The sequence below is a fragment of the Hydra vulgaris genome, chromosome 05 (assembly GCF_038396675.1).
Source record: "Hydra vulgaris chromosome 05, alternate assembly HydraT2T_AEP".
NCBI lineage: Eukaryota > Metazoa > Cnidaria > Hydrozoa > Anthoathecata > Hydridae > Hydra > Hydra vulgaris.
Window position 1 is genome coordinate 35,481,079 of NC_088924.1, and position 16,728 is coordinate 35,497,806.

A 16,728-nucleotide genomic window follows, 5' to 3' on the forward strand; every position below is an offset into this window, starting at 1 on the left:
TTGTTTTGAACCAGAAACGATTTATTTGTTTTGAACTCAACTGGAAAAAGATTATCTACGAAAATAGAGAGCATATTAAAAAATGAGAAACTAGATTTAGGAAACTGTAGAGGATAGAGGTAATGGTCCTAACATGTAAGGTATACACAAAGGTGTGCAAGTATTTATTTTGTAAAAAAATTCAAAAAGCAATATACCTGCCCTGCAGAAATCATAATTTAAATTTGGTTCTTAGAGATATTCACAAAATCATCTACCTTATCAATTTCGTTTTTTAGAGCTATACAAAGGCTGTATAACATTTTTGCATATTGCGTGCAACGCTGGGACATATTGAAAGTTTATGTCATGTGACTTACTCCAAAACCATTGTCAGAAACAAGATGAGAATGCCCTCTGGAAAGCATGAAATCTGTAAGATTTCAAATTCTACAATTTTCTCTAACTTTAAAACACCTACTTGAACATACCAGAAATGTAAAAATAAGATTGGAAATCAAAGCAATCGGAAATAAATTTTGTTATTTTGAATTTATATTAAGTGTGGTAATTTGGTATGCCATATAGAATAAATTAAATATCATAAGCAAGATTTTTTGACATTCCAATTTGGATATCAGCATAGCGAATACACATTTAAAAGGACTTTTAGAATTTTTTGAAAAATACTGTGAAACGGGATTCAACTCTTCCATATTAATAGCTAAGGAAATTGCTGAAGAAGTACAAGTGGCGCCTGAATTTAAGATTCAAAGAACTGTAAGAAATTTTTCATAAGAATATTTTAGAATTTAGAATTTTCTTGTCATTGTTGATAATGGATTAATTCATTCACGAGAAGATTTAAACCTTATAAGGAACATGAAACCTTGTATGGTTTTTTATATAGTTTGGATAATATTAAAAACATGAGAGAAGATGAACTTTTAAATGATTGTAAAGATTTATATATGACATTGCAAGATGATCTTGATGTGATTACAAATAATGCGATATTTGTTAAAAAATAATCTATTTAAGTTATATCCAAACTTCGTAACTTCGTTAACCAGTAACCAGTAACTTCGTTACTGCACTTAAAATTATACTAACTTTACCAATTACAGTCATTTCAGCAGAGAGATCTTTTTCAAGATTAAAGTTAATAAAAATTTTTTTGAGGTCTACCATAAGCCAAGAAAGATTTACTTCATTAGCAATTTTGTCTATAGAATCAGAAATAGAATCAGAAGTTACGATGATATCATCTCTGAATTTGCCATAAAGCATGCAAGGAGATAAATTTGGAATTCTTTGTATTAAATATATCTATATTTTTTCAATATAATTCTTTTTTTGTTATTTGATTTATTAAAGAAAATTTTGATGACTGAAGTGTTAGTTTATTTAATAATATTTTTAGTGACTTATAATTATACTATTTTTAGTGCCATTGTTCAACATGTTCTAAGATATAGTGCACATGTAAATAATAAGTCTAAAATGTCATACATTTTTACATGTATGCACTATGATAATATGGCCTCACAAGGTTATCCTGCACTGGGCCCCGCATTTGTTTGAGCCGGTCCTATATATATATATATATATAAATGTATATATATATATATGTATATATATATATATATGTATATATATATATATGTATATATATATATATATATATATATATATATATATATATATATATATATATATATATATATATATATATATATATATATATACACATTTAATATATGTTATGTACATATTTTAATGATGTACAGATTTATCGGCATAAGCCTTATTTAACACTTTTTGCACAACCAGCATAAGACTTTTTTATTGGCTTTTTTAGATTTTTTATGCTTTATTATGAAGTTATAGTTATTATAAAATGTTAAACAAATCAAACTCAATACATTACTAAGTATATTTTGGGTAACAGCTCTACATTTACATTTTTAGAACTTTTCTAAATAAAAAATAGTATCATTAGAAGAACCAGCCCTAATATGATAATGGTACAAATAAGAGGTTTATAGAGAATAAAATAAGACTATAGATTAGTTAATAGAGAGAATGAAACCAGAAGTATTGTGAGCACAATAAAGATAGGATATCTTTGCAATATACTTTGCAGAGTACAGTTGTACTCTGCTAAGATAATCAAAGGAGACATAAAGTAGAGGACTCAGTAGCAGTGTTACTATCCATCAATATAGAAGTATTAACAAAATTTGATAATTATTAGCAATACAATATTAAGCTGTATTTGGTTTTAAATTTACCAGTCACTGCAAACTCTATGCTGTCACAAAAAAAATTGTAAATAATTATAAAAACTTTTCTAATACTTATTGAGAAAAAGCATATGAATATTATGGAGAAAAAAGCATATAAATATTATGGAGAAATAACATATGAAAAAACCTTACAGAGAAGACCAGCATGCTAGACTTTAGAAAACATCTTTGATATGTCAAGCGCAGTAGCTTTTACCTCACTGCTTCAATTTAATGCATAAAAGTAGCAAGCCTACCAAACCTTTTTGTAATAACAGTAGAACGAAAAATTTGCATTGATTGTCAGAGAGTAAGTTGTTTTATGAGATATTAGAAATTTAGTAATTAAAGACTCAAATTATTAATAGTAAGTGATTAACCTTGCAAAACAATAGTAAGTAACCTTGGTAAAAATATTAAGTAGACTGATTCAGTAATAGTTAGAGAGGTCAGAGCAGTAAACAATGGTTGAACAAATTTTTTTAAAAATTGGAACCACAAATTATATTTCCAGCCGGAAGAAAAATAAGAAGATTTCTTGAGAACACTTTTGATGAGAATGCTATCCAAACCGCAAGCTGAAGAAGAGTTTAAATAAAAAATAACTTAGGTAATTAAAGCTGGAGTGATTTAGATATCTACCAAAGAATTAACCTGTTTCTCTGGAAAATAGTGTCTGGTTACTAATATTAAGAGATAAATGAAATGAGGAAATTTTTTTAAATCAGAAATACCATCAAAAAACGTGCAGAAAAACAATGGTATAAAATAAAAATAAAAGATTTTACACAGAAGTATATGTCCAAAAAAATTATCAAAATAAGCAATGATAATAATTATCAACTTTATTATTTATGTCATCTGATTTTGTACTGTTTTACTGATTTTTCAAATAATTTTGTTATTTTGCTTATTCTTATTTCTTTTACGTGTTATTTTTATTCATTTTACTTTTTAAAAAGTTGAAGAAAGTAAAAGAAAGAAATATTTATATCAAAAATATTTTAATTTTAATCATTTTAAAATTATTATTGTCTTAGATAATGACAGGAGAAAGCTGGAATACAGTAATGTACCAAGGTATTACAGCATTTAATGGGCCTAAATCAGTTTCAGGGATGATTGTGTCATTGTATTTTGTTGCTCTTGTTATAATAGGAAACTGTATCTTTTCAAACTTGAATATCCTTGCTTACTTATAGTCATTTATTTCTGCAAAATGTTTTTGGTACATTTTAATAATAGTCAGGTAATGAAAAATATTAAAATGAAATAAAAAGTATAAAAAAAAAAAAATGTAAAATTTTTTACGTAATGAGCTTATGACTTAAATGTTCTTAATTTGGCATAGATACTTTGCTAAATGTATTTTTAGCAATTGCTGTAGATAATCTAGCAAATGCGCAAGTACTTGCAAAGGATGCTGAAGAACAAAAGCGGCGTGAATTGGAGCGCAAAAAAGCAATATCTGCAATGTATGCACAGCCTACTGAGCCTCCTGCTATAAGCAAATGGGGTAAAGTCAGATCTATACCAAAAATTATAGCATTTACAAAAAAAAGTAAAGAAGTTGACGAAGCCAATCCATTCAAAGGTTACCATTATCGGAAAAGACCTATTAGGTAAAAAAAAAGGTGTTTTTTTTAATATTTTAATGTTAGTGTTTATATTTGTTGCTTATATTGAAAGTTGTTACAAATTAAATTTTTTTTAGAGCAGTCAGCGAATCTGAAGCTCAACCAGTAAGTTTTTTTGTTGTTAAAAAACACAAATTACAAACACAACAAAATAACAAAAAAAGTTTTACAAAAACTAATAAGTTTAAAAAAAAATTGAAATTCTCCTAAAATTGAAAATTGCCTTTCTCCAAATAAAGAAAAAAACTTTTTAGTATTTTTTTAATATATTTATCCATAGTCCATATCCATATTTTAAATATATTTATCCATAGGGGCTAGTTATGCTTGAAGATACTAGTGATTAAAACTTCAGAAATTTTGGTTAATAAATTGCATAACATTTTGATGGATTCAGATTTTGAATGACTCTTACTTTTTATTCAAATTTTTTGTGCTTGAATTTTAAGTAGCATTTTTTCAAATTTTAAATTTAGCCTGAATTCTATATAAAATAAAATCCTACTAACATTTTTATATACAAATATAGTTATATTTAAATTTTTTGAAAATTGTGGTTTAATTTTCGATCTTAAAAATCTTGTTTGTTCTCAAGGTTCTTGTTTTTTATTTAATACTCTTTGTAATAATTCAATTTTTTAAATTTTTTTTTTTTTTTTTTTTTTTTTTTTTTTTTTTGTTTTATTACCCAACATCCTTCACCAAATCCCATCATTCTTCATCAAATCCCGTTATCATAGTTTTGCTTTGTATTGAATTTTTACAAAACAAAACATTTAAACACAAAATATTGATATTTTTTATATTCATAAATTTTCGAAATTTGTTTTTTATTTTTATTTTATTTTTACACGAGGGTGATGCTTTGAGAAATGTTGTTATGAGAGCTCATGGAAAGTTTATGAGTCTTGATCAAAGTCCTGGAATGTTTGAGCGACGGAAGCCATTTTTACCTTACCAACAATCATTTGATGACCAGCTTTTAGATTTGCCCACAATACCTGGCTCTCCAATTTTTCCACCACCTACAAATAATCTTCTTAGAAATTTTGTCAGAGAAGAAACAATTGAATGTTCAGATTCTCAATGTTCTACTCCAATGCGTAAGATAAACTCATCAAAAATATGATTCCTAATTAATTTGATTTCACATTTATACATACACATATTAGATCAAATTTAATATATCTATGACTTAAATCAAATAAATTTACATTTGTTATTATACATTATAATGAAAATTTACAAATATATATAGATATATACACATATATACATACATACATACATACATACATACATACATACATACATACATACATACATACATACATACATACATACATACATACATACATACATACATACATACATACATACATACATACATACATATATACATGAATAAGATTTATTTTAGATACAAGTGAAAGCCATCTATTAAATTCTTGGAAAGTTTTAAAACGAAGAAATTTGCATTCAAAGAAGGTTCTTAATGCACGCTCGTTGCTATTATTCTCTCCTTCTAGCAGGTTTTTTTTTAATTATTTATATTAAATAGTAGAAAAGTTATGAAAATTTTTTAGAAAAGTCATTCATTATTTCTACAAACAGTAATTTTTTTTAAATATTCACTTTTCTAAGAGCAGGGGAGAATCATTACTATGAATAGGCTAAATAGACTTTTTTATTTTTCAAAGTTTTTGTTTCTCTTTTTTTTTTTTACCCTTCTTTTTAAGTCAGTAACTCAGAAAAGCAAATCTAGACCAGGTTACCAATCAGACCAGGTTAGTTACTTTATGAAGTATTCTCATTAGTTTTTCTTATTTGATCCACTTGAGATTTTCTTATATTGAATGTCTAATAGTTTGTTTATATAGTCTAATAGTTTAATGTCTAATCGTATATATAGTCTAATAGTTGAATGTCTAATAGTTTGTTTATATATATATATAATAGTAATTTTTTCACAAAAACGACATATTGAATTTCTGATAACTAATCTTATGGCACTTCCTATAATACTCTTAATCCATTCATTTGCAACTTATTGCATCAAATCTACAAAATTTTGTTCCGCCAATGAATGTTACTCAGCTGAATGTTAATCTTGGTTAGCAATTTATAAAGAAAAAGAATAGTTTGAATACTGTGAAATGTTTGTGAAGTTAAATCGTAGTGTGAGAACTAGTTGCATAAGAAATCAAGGCAAGTAAATAAAGGCAGATACAAGGACAGAATTGCAAAAAATATTTTATGGGTTTTATATATATATATATATATATATATATATATATATATATATATATATATATTTGGCTTTGAGTTGTATTTGACTTTTTTAATTATATATATATATATATATTTTTTTTAAACATCTTCGCTTCCAACAAGGCTGCAAGCCACTATTTAAAGTTGAAAGTTACTGTAAGAGAAAAGATGAAGATTGTAGAGCAAGATAACGATTGACGGACGATTTAAAAGATTGCAAATTATATGAATCAGGAAAGCAAGATGAAGGAAGGGAATTCCAAAGAACTGATGTTCGAGAAAAAAAACTAGACGAATAAGCGTTTTATTAATAATTGAGTTTTATCTGAATTAAAATTCACCAGCCACTGTGAGCCCCATGCTGTAGCAGAAGTGAGATCCTTTTCAAGCTCAAATGCCCCCTCCAAGCAATCAGAGGGTGTTGGTTTCTTATCACGACAAGAATAAATGGTATTATCATCAGCAAACAATGCCACCTTAGATGTGAGAATATCTGGAAGATCGTTAATGTAAATTAAAAAGAGTATAGGGCCAAGGATACAACCTTGAGGAACCCCTGAAGTTACAGAATAAGAAGAAGAGTGTTGTCCATCGATGACAACTTTTATGCTACAATTGGAAAGGAAGGATTCAATGATCTTAAAGATGTTGCCGGATACACCATAAGAAGAAAGCTTATGGAGAAGACTAGCATGCCAAACTTTATCAAACGCTTTTGAAATTTCAAAAGCGATGGCCTTAACCTCTTCACCTTCATCTAATGCACAATAAAACCTGTCAGTTATTACTGTTAGCAAATCAGCTGTAGAACGAGAAGATCGAAATCCATATTGATGGTCAGAAAGTAAGTTATTAGATTCAAGATGAGAAATTAAGTGTTTGTTAATTAAAGATTCAAAAACCTTGCTTATGATAGGAAGAAGACTTATGGGACGGTAGTTAGACGAATCAGATCGCTCCCCAGAATTTTTGAAGATAGAGATAACAGATGCGGCTTTCCAGCAGGCTGGAAAACAAGACTCTGATAAGCACTTGTTGAATAGTTTTGAGAGTATAGACGACAGCTCCGGAGAACACTTCTGCAAGACAATAACAGGTATGTTGTCTGGGCCACAAGCTGTAGAAGAGTCTAGACAGGAAATCACTTTAGATACAGATGCTGGAGTGATATGAATGTCAAGCAATGGATCAACCTGTTTGTTGGCAATATCAGGTAGAACGCAATTAGTGGAATCAAGAGATGATATTGATAAAAAGTTTTTAGCAAACAGTTCGGCTTTGTCTTTAGGTGAGGTGACAAAGTCTGAACCATACAAGAGAGGTGGAATTATAGATTTGCCCTTATTATTGATATTATTAAAGATTCTCCAGAAGTCACGAGAGCCTAATTTTTGAGATGAGATACGAGATTTCATGACCTGAGAATAGCGGGTTTTGGCGTTAGACAAAACCTTTTTACAGTTGTTTCTAGCAGTAATAAACAGACGTCTGTTTTCTGGAGAATTGTTTTGCTGATAAATATGGAAGTAACGGTTTCGATTGGCAATCGCAGCAGCACAGTGTGAAGAAAACCATGGAGGAGAGTGAGGCTTGACCTGGAATCGTCGAGAGGGAACAAAAGATTCCATGCCAGCCTGAATCCACGAAGTTATGTAAGAAGCACATTTGTCGACAGGAAGTTGAAAGATTTCTACCCAAGGGCCATCGCAAAGAAAACCACAGAAAGAATCCCAGTCAGCTTTACTGTAGTTGTAAGAGGTTCGATAATAGGGGTATTCAGGTGATGAAGAAGAATGAGATATTAGTTTTAAAGAGATCAAACTGTGATCAGAAGCACCTAAGGGTGAATGTGGAGAAACTGAGAATTAGAGGAAGATAACCATCAACACTAAGATCACAAGATGAGACAGCCGAACTCAAATTAGTCTCACAAAGAGCAAGTAGGTCTGGTGAACTTTGCAAGAGATAAGACTCAACAGAAGAAAAGTTACTTCGAAGACCACGAATATTAGTGAATGATAGGTTTAGAGAACTTGGTGATGATGATGGTTTTTTGTGTTTTATAGTTTTTGGTACTTTATTCATTTTTAAATTAGATTGAAGAACTTGACTCAAAGCATAGATAGTACTCAGAACACCGTTTAATACCCCAAGCAATTGCCTCATTACTACTAATAAACCGTAAGCCGTAACAAAGGGCTCCAAATGTGGCCTCCGCAATGCACACCAAAAGTACACACAGGGACACCATCCATGGGCAACATGGCACTGTTAATACTTCGATATTTTTCAGCTGTTGACGGAATCAGCCTCTCTGAGAGCTACCACAGAGTTCGGGAAACCTGACTACCAGCCCGCCTCAGAACCATAAAACTGAGTTTTAGAGCTGTACCCTCATAAGGAGATAATAGAATGAGTTACCTAGTCATAAAAACAGTGACACAAGCAAACCCATGCATTGAGTCAAGAAGATCCAGCATTCAACATCCTAAACTGGAAACAATGTATTAAAAATACATCTGCGCCAGCCTAATAAATGAAGAAGGGGTGCGAGGCTGGTCAACAGATAGAATCTGTTTATCCCTTATATATATATATATATATATATATATATATATATATATATATATATATATATATATATATATATATTGCTTTTTGGCTTTGAGTTGTATTTGACTTTTTTAATTTTCTCTGCTCACCGCGAGTATAAAGGAAGATTGCTATGACCATATTGTATTAGCAAAATAAAAATTATTTTATAATAATTGTATAATTGTGTTTTGTATTATTGTAATTGTATAATTGTGTACAATTTACTTTTTGGTTTAAGCAGCCATGGTGCAAAGGTAAGAATTCTGGCTCAGAATCAAGAGGTTCTTGGTTTGATGTCAGCTTCAGCTCAATAATTGACATTAGTAAGGAAGGAGGAGGCATTTTTCTGTTTTAAAATCACCTTTTAAAAAATATATTTAAAGTCTATTGTATTAAAATCTAATTGAAGTAAGGTTCTCATAAAATGTGTTTTAAGTTTTTTCTTGCGAGTAGTGTTCTTTATTAAACTTTTTAAAAAAATTTTTCCATAAAAATGGTCCTCGATAATGAATTCAGTGAGAAATCATTTAAAATTTAATTGTCAGAACAATAACGTTATTCTCTGGAAACCTTGTTGGATACTTATAAGATAGTTCACTAAAATAAGATTGAAATATAAGTTGAGATATTCCATGTGTCATCTTAATTCCTTCTTCTTTAATGCTTATTTATATAAGTAATATTCAGTATAAGTAATATTCATGCTCAACTGGTCATTCATCAATCTATGTATTTTCATTTTGTACATTTTAATTTAAATTGTTAATGCAAACATGGTAAAAATTAAGTTTCTTTCTCCAAAGTAGTGCCCCTGGTCTTAGGAAGATAAAATTAAAAGTAAAAAGTATAGTTTTTATTTAAAATGTGGAAAAATTTGTTGTTGGTTATTTTTTTTTATTTATTGAAAAACCCCTCTTTATCTAATTGTTGTTTATTAGAAACTTATTTGTTAATAGAGTTTTTTATAGAATCATTTTTTTAAACATTTTTCTCAAATAGATTAAGAACTGGTTGCCATGCTGTTGTTACTTGGCAACATTTTGAGCATATTATGTTAATTTTCATTGTTCTGAGTTGCATTTTCCTTTCTCTCGAAAATCCATTGTGTGATTTCAATGATGTAGGATGCCAACAAAATCTGGTAAAATTATTTTTTATTGTACTTTTTAATATTTTTATTTAGTAATTACTGTTTAACTTTATTAATATTTCTTTTAATAGATACTGCTATATGCTGACATTGGTATAGTTTCAATTTTTGCACTAGAGATTGCAGCAAAGGTTAGTTTTACTAAACAAAATTAAACAGTTAATACTGAACAAAATTATACTTGGCATGTGTTATCAGTTGTTTTTATGCTTCTTATTTTGTATTCAGCTTGTTGATCAAGGTGGTTTTGCGCATAAAGGATCATATCTTCGTGATTGGTGGAACCTTGTTGATTCTCTTGTCGTAGCTTGTAATATAGCTGCCAATCTCATGGCGTAAGATTATTTACAATAGAGTTTTTTTTTTTTTTATTTCTAAAGAATTAAGTAATTATTTTTAATGTTTCTATGGAGAGTTGTTCTAAAAAAATATTTTCTTTTTTAATTGTTGTTTCTATTTGTTATTAGTTGAAGAATTTTAATATTATTTACTATTATTTATTATTATTATTATTTAATATTATTTACTGTGTTTGTTTGTTATTAGTTGAAGAATTTTAATATTATGTTTGTTTGTTATTTACTCTTATTTTTATTTATTATTTTTTTCATTTATTATTTATTACTAATTATAAATTTAGTTTATAATTTATTGCTATTTATTTTACTTGTTATTATTTTTATTTAATTTGTTTTTAAATTATCATTAATTCCAAGTAAAAGTAATTAGTTACATCTAATTACTTTTACTTGGGTATTTTAAATGGTAAGAAAAATGAAATTTGGTTAGGGGTCGTTCATAAATTGTCATGCTTAGGGGAGGGGGGGAAGGAGTAGACGATTTTGTGACGATTTGTTACGAGGGGGAGGGGAGGTCAAGATTTTGTGACACAACATTTTTTTTTTTAGAGAAGACTTTCTTTTAATTAAAAGAGTAATCTGACCAAACCAAAACCCTCAGTTGATGTATCTACATGTTGATTGTAAAATCAACTACGTCTAAATCTTAATTAGTCGATGTGTACACTCCATTAATGGAGTAGTTACAGCCTGTTAATGGACTGTTACAGCTGTATGTGCAGTGCACGTTCTGCGCTTTGAATTTATATGGTTTACGTGCAGAGCTTTATTTAGTTGGTGCACTAAAGTGTGCAGCAACAAAAAAAAATCTTTGTACACTAACTAAAAAAAAATAATAATTTCAATACTGAGAGGTGAACCTGGAACCCTCAGTTTACTAGCCAGATGCAGAATCCACTTAAACACGCTGCAAGGTGAAAGGAAATTGTATTTGTAAAATAATATTTTTGCGTGTACAATATGTTATTATTTATTATATATTATATATATAATATTTTGCATGTATTATATATTGGAAGAATATGTTTTTAAAATTGGTATCACGTTTAGGATAGTGATGTTAATTTATACAATTTTACACAGAACTATTGGGGTGAAAAAAAACTTTAAACAGACTAAAAAGTGCTAATTAATTAACTCAAAGAAGCTCAGAGAATTATAGTCATTATTATATTTAAAATCATTTTGTATTTTGTAAAACTTTGCACCCCCCTACCTAAAAAAAAATTTTTTAGCGTAAGGGGGGTACAAAATTGTTGTGCAATATTGGGGGGGGGGTCAATAAAGTGTTACAGATGCGTTACGAGGAGGGGGGAGGGGTCAAAAATGTCAAAAACTGCGTGATGTAATTGATGGACGACCCCTTATCAAAAAAGCAATAAAAAATAGTATGAGTTTATGTATCAGGTTCCATAGAATCATTTTTTAGTAACAACTTTAAATATTGATATTAATAAAGTTGTGTAAACATAATTTTTGATAAGACTTTTTATATGCACACAATTCTGCAAATTAACTATGTACACAAAGTTCTGTAAATTAACTATGTACACAATTCTGCAAAATACAACTATCTACAATATTCTGCTAAGAACAACTACATAGTTCTGCAAAATGCAAAAAGACTTTTTTATCAGTTAAAAAATTTCTGCAAAATCAACTATACTCAACTTTTCATTTAGTTAAAGTAATTAGTTATAAAGTCAAATCATATTTCAACCAATGGCCTGTGGGACACCATTTCTGATTTTCCTGATTTTTACATATTGTTATGTTCATTATGTAGATAGGTTAAATTTGAAATTTCAGACTTCCAAGTACAACAGTTCAGAAATTATAGCCTTATAAACATGACACAGTGGCCCCTACAATTTACAAATGGTCAAAATAGACTACTTTAGAGCCTTATAACTTTTTCCTCACTTTTAACAAGTGTCACATTTTTTCTAGTACTATTTTCTGGGTAGTTCTCTCTTTAAAAAAGTGGTTTTCATTAACTTGTATTATATTAGAGAAAAATTATGACTTCAACTTTGAAGGAAATCCAAAAATTGCTAAATAATGCCAAAATGAAATTAACTGTAGCACTTTTCACTATTCATCCACAAGTCTTTATAGATAAGTTTTCTAATCAGCAACTACTGTCTGCAATAAATGGGCAAAATATAGGCAGCTTATTACAGTTTAGAACTCAAATATGTCTAAAAGCAAAATGTCCACTTGCCTAAAAAGTCCAATTTTCAGCCATTTTGAGGTGCTTGTAAAATTTTTTAACAGTTTGTTTTGATCAAAGATTAACAGCATATAAGACCATTAGACCCAACTATCTGATAAAGCAAACATTATAAACTTGTCAAATTCACACTAAAAATGCCAGCATTTTTAAATAACCCTATTTTTTAATTATCAACAGTTGATAGTGTTATTGGAAACCAGTTGCACCTCTCACATAGACATAACCTGTCTATGTGAGACGTGCAACTAATTATAAGCCATTTCTTAAAGAAAAGAAAGATATGGTTGGTTGCCTTCTCCTTGATCTGGTCTTTATAGAGGATAAGGGCACAAATATAGGGGCAGTAACTTTTTAAAGACCTTCATTATTATTTCAATGTGATACTTAAAACATAATTTACGCAATTAAGGAGTATTATATCTCAAGATCAAAAATTTTGCCCATTTATTGCAGACATTATTGCAGTATCTAATCAGAAAACTTATCTGTAAAGACTTGTGGATAAGTAGTGAAAAGTGCTACAGGTAACTTCATTTTGGCATTATTTAGCTATTTTTGGATTTTCTTCAAAGTTGAGGTCATAATTTTTCTCTAATATAATACAAGTTAATGAAAACGACTTTTTTAAAGAGAGAACTACCCAGAAAATAGTACTAGAAAAAATGAGACACTTGTTGAAATTGAGGAAAAAGTTATAAGGCTTTAAAGTACTCTATTTTGACCATTTGTAAATTGTAGGGGCCACTGTGTCATGTTTATATGGCTATAATTTCTGAACTGTTGTTTTTGGAAGTCTGAAATTTCAAATTTAACCTATCTACAAAATGCACATAATAGTATTTAAAAATCAGAAGAATCAATGATTTTGTCCACAAAGTTGTCTTCAAATTGGTTGAAATATAATGATTTGATGTCATATTTAAATTTTTTTATAATTTTAAATATATTTACTATTGTTGTTTAAAAACTACTTTCAAAGTTTTAAGTTGGTTTTTTAGCTTAGTGTTAGTAGTACTTTACAACATAGTGTAGTGTTCATGTTTTAGTGTTGTATTTTACTCTACAACTTATTGGTACTCTACAATATATTGGTACTCTATAACATAGTGGTGCTCTACAACTTAGTGGTACTCTAAAACTTAGTGGTACTTTACAACTTAGTGGTAGCCTACAACTTAACTGTACTCTACAACATAGTGGTACCCTACAACTTAGTTGTACTCTTCAACTTAGTGGTACTTTACAATACAGTGGTAATCTACAACTTAATGGTACTCTGCAACTTAGTAGTACTCTACAACATAGTATAGTGTTAATGAACTCTGTTAGCTAAATGATATTATCTATTAGCTTTATATTGTTAAATATTTTATAATTAGAAAGATTATAATCTATATATTTATAACAAATATTGTTATTTATATTTATTTATAAGTGTTACTATCTACATATTTATAAACTAAACTATGTATTATGTTTATAAATATCAATTTGTTTATATACATTTGTAAGTATAACTATCAATGTATTTCTAAACCAAATTATCTAATATATTTCTAAATATAATATTTTTAGATATTAGCTACCTGTTAGCTAAGTTTTAATAAATGTACAATGAATAAAATAATTTTTTTTATTGCTTTATTTGCCATATTGCACATATATTTTTTAAAATATTTTTTTAAAATTTATGTGTTATGTATTTATTATACATTCAATTCAAACAGTTTCAGTTACTCAATCTAATGTAGTAATTCCTTCACATGAATTATTCCATTTATTTCTTTTCTCATCTAATGTTTGTAAATAACTGTCTATTCGAGCACGGCGTTCAATTTTTTCTTCAGTAATTGCTTGTTGTTCATTAGAATCTTCTATATCTGAAACTAATGAGCTTATTGATGTGAAAGGTGTCATCTGTGGTGTTAAATGCTGATTAAAGCAAGGTTCTGTTATAGGAAAAAAAGAGTTTATCAAAGTTGAAGTGTTTAATAAACTCTTTGGTCTTTTATTTTTTAATTCTTTAATTTCATTTTTATCTACAGTGTTGAGTGAACTTTGCCTTCTAAGTATTTTTACTCGAGTTGGCAAGATGGTTTTTCCTTCATAGTCTACTTTTGGTGTTTCAGTTTTCTCTTTCACTTTACAGTTGTTAGTAAATCTTTTAAAATCTATGAAAAGAATTTATTTTATAGTTATAAATCTTTTAAAATTTGTCTAAAGAAGTTATAACTTGTTAACTAAGTTTATGTCTTAAAATTTTGTGTGAATTCAAGTTTTACCTTCTTCATTCACCATTTTGTTTGATGGAAACATGTCAGATTTACTTCTCACTATGGTTATATCTCTATATATTTTTGAATGATTCAATCTGTTTTTAGAAACATCAGTCACTAAAAAAATGTTTCAAGGTTTGTATCTGTTCTCTATTATACCTATTATATTTTACTTTTATTTATCATTTTAATAATTCATATTTGGTTTTTGTTAAGTTTTTCAAATTGAATACAAAAGTACACACTGTTTAAAACAAACAGTTTTTAATTTTAAGAAAATAATTTCATTAATGTTTCATATTTTTTTAGTATTCAAGAAAAATAATTTAAAGTTTTGTATTAATTTTAGTTCAAGCATTTGAGCAGAGGGCATTTATATATATTTATATATATATATATATATATATATATATATATATATATATATATATATATATATATATATATATATATATATATATATTATATATATATATTATATATATATATATTATATATATATATATATATATTATATATATTATATATATATATATTTAATTATTTTTATTTTTTTATATATACTATGTTTGTTATTTTGACTACTGATGTTAACTAAATTAATGAAGGCATCTGTTTACATCACAATAGCTCACCAGTTTTTTTATGCTATTTGCAATCCAAAAAATTTGCTTATGAATGATTTATTGAATTGCTTGGTTTCAGAATGAGATCAAAAAACAACAGATCTTTAATTGTGTTTTTTAAAGAAACAGTACAGCTTAATCATATTCTTTCAATGTGTTTTTTTTTTAAGAAAAAAATATAGCTTAAAGATATTTTTTAACTGTTTTTTTTTTTGTTTTTTTTTAAAAAAAAACAATATTGCTAAAAGTTATTGTATTAATTAACTATACATGTTTGTTATATTTTAACAAAACAAAAAAATTACATTGAAATAATTATATAACAGATATAAGTAAAACAAAGAAAACAAATCAGAATGTAAAGTTATAACCAGTATTGTTTTAATGTAAAAAGTAGAGAGTAGAAAGATTGAATTCTAGTAATATAGAGGAGAATAGGTTTAAAGTTGTAATAAGGTGAAAGAGGCGAACAACAGATTCCAATAATACTGGGAAAGTAAGAAGGGGGTTGGACTTTCATTCTTAAAAATGGTTTAGAGGTGGAAAAGATTTATACCTAAATGTTTATAATTTATATGTGAACCTTTACAATTATAAACATGAGCTGGGCTGCTTATTGATTAATTTATTTAAAATTTATAAATATTATAATTTTAATATTTATAAATTTTAAATAGATCTTTTTTATTCTTACCATTAAAAAAGATCTATTGTTCTTCTGTTTTTTATATATATATATATAACATAATATTTTTTTAATTATTTCTATATACATAATATATAAGGTGTAAATAGTTAATTTTAATTATATAGTTGTCCTATAGTTATATTTAATTAACCTTTATATTACTTATTCTTTATGATATTATATATTTTTTAATGTCTCCCAAGGCTTAACATTTGACTGGAGTTAAACAATGGAATTGCATCAAATTCAGTAAAACAATAAGCCTTTTTATAAAACCCATTTAAAAACATAGTATGCTTCATTCATGCAGTATAATTTTAAAAATTAGGTGATACCTTGAAAATTTTGAGCAAGGAGAAAGTTATAATTAGGTTTTTGCTACAATAAAAAAAATACAAAAAGCATATGTAAAAAAAAAATTTGTAAAATATGATTGCCCAATTAACATAGTGAAAAAAGGCAGTTAAACTTTACTTTTGTAAAAAAAGCAAAATTTCATAGCCCCCCAATTCAGTTGAGTTTAATGTAATTCTCAACACAGATAAATTTTATGTATGCCACTACTCTAATTAACAAAATTTATTATTTAATTTGATTTCTTACTTTTTCTTAAATTACTTAAA

General features: G+C 27.5%; 2 protein-coding genes across 5 annotated transcripts in view; one reads left to right on the forward strand and one right to left on the reverse strand.

The window, feature by feature from the left end:
* Window positions 1–16,728, forward strand: part of LOC100204665 (voltage-dependent L-type calcium channel subunit alpha-1D) — a 196,755-nt gene that overhangs the window by 115,227 nt on the left and 64,800 nt on the right. For all 4 annotated transcript variants that reach the window (XM_065798025.1, XM_065798024.1, XM_065798026.1 and 1 more), the window contains 8 exons: window positions 3,308–3,431; window positions 3,619–3,889; window positions 3,982–4,009; window positions 4,761–5,007; window positions 5,325–5,436; window positions 9,770–9,911; window positions 9,992–10,051; window positions 10,149–10,255. In XM_065798025.1, the coding sequence (XP_065654097.1) occupies window positions 3,308–3,431; window positions 3,619–3,889; window positions 3,982–4,009; window positions 4,761–5,007; window positions 5,325–5,436; window positions 9,770–9,911; window positions 9,992–10,051; window positions 10,149–10,255 (1,091 nt within the window). The remainder of the gene's footprint in view (window positions 1–3,307; window positions 3,432–3,618; window positions 3,890–3,981; window positions 4,010–4,760; window positions 5,008–5,324; window positions 5,437–9,769; window positions 9,912–9,991; window positions 10,052–10,148; window positions 10,256–16,728) is intronic.
* LOC100208193 (uncharacterized) lies at window positions 14,142–14,933 on the reverse strand. Its single transcript, XM_065798028.1, has 2 exons — window positions 14,798–14,933; window positions 14,142–14,686 (listed from the first exon to the last, which is right to left on the reverse strand). The coding sequence occupies exons 1-2, from the start codon at window positions 14,829–14,831 to the stop codon at window positions 14,253–14,255; spliced, it is 468 nt and encodes a 155-aa protein (XP_065654100.1). The 5' UTR covers window positions 14,832–14,933; the 3' UTR covers window positions 14,142–14,252.

What these genes read in the sequence shown, in the direction of transcription:
- LOC100208193 (XM_065798028.1), bottom strand. Translation starts at nt 14,831, where the DNA reads ATGTTTCCATCAAACAAAATGGTGAATGAAGAAG. An exon ending in CAAAATGGTGAATGAAGAAG is followed by an intron (nt 14,687 to 14,797) that starts GTAAAACTTGAA and finishes TTCTTTTCATAG; the next exon opens with ATTTTAAAAGATTTACTAAC.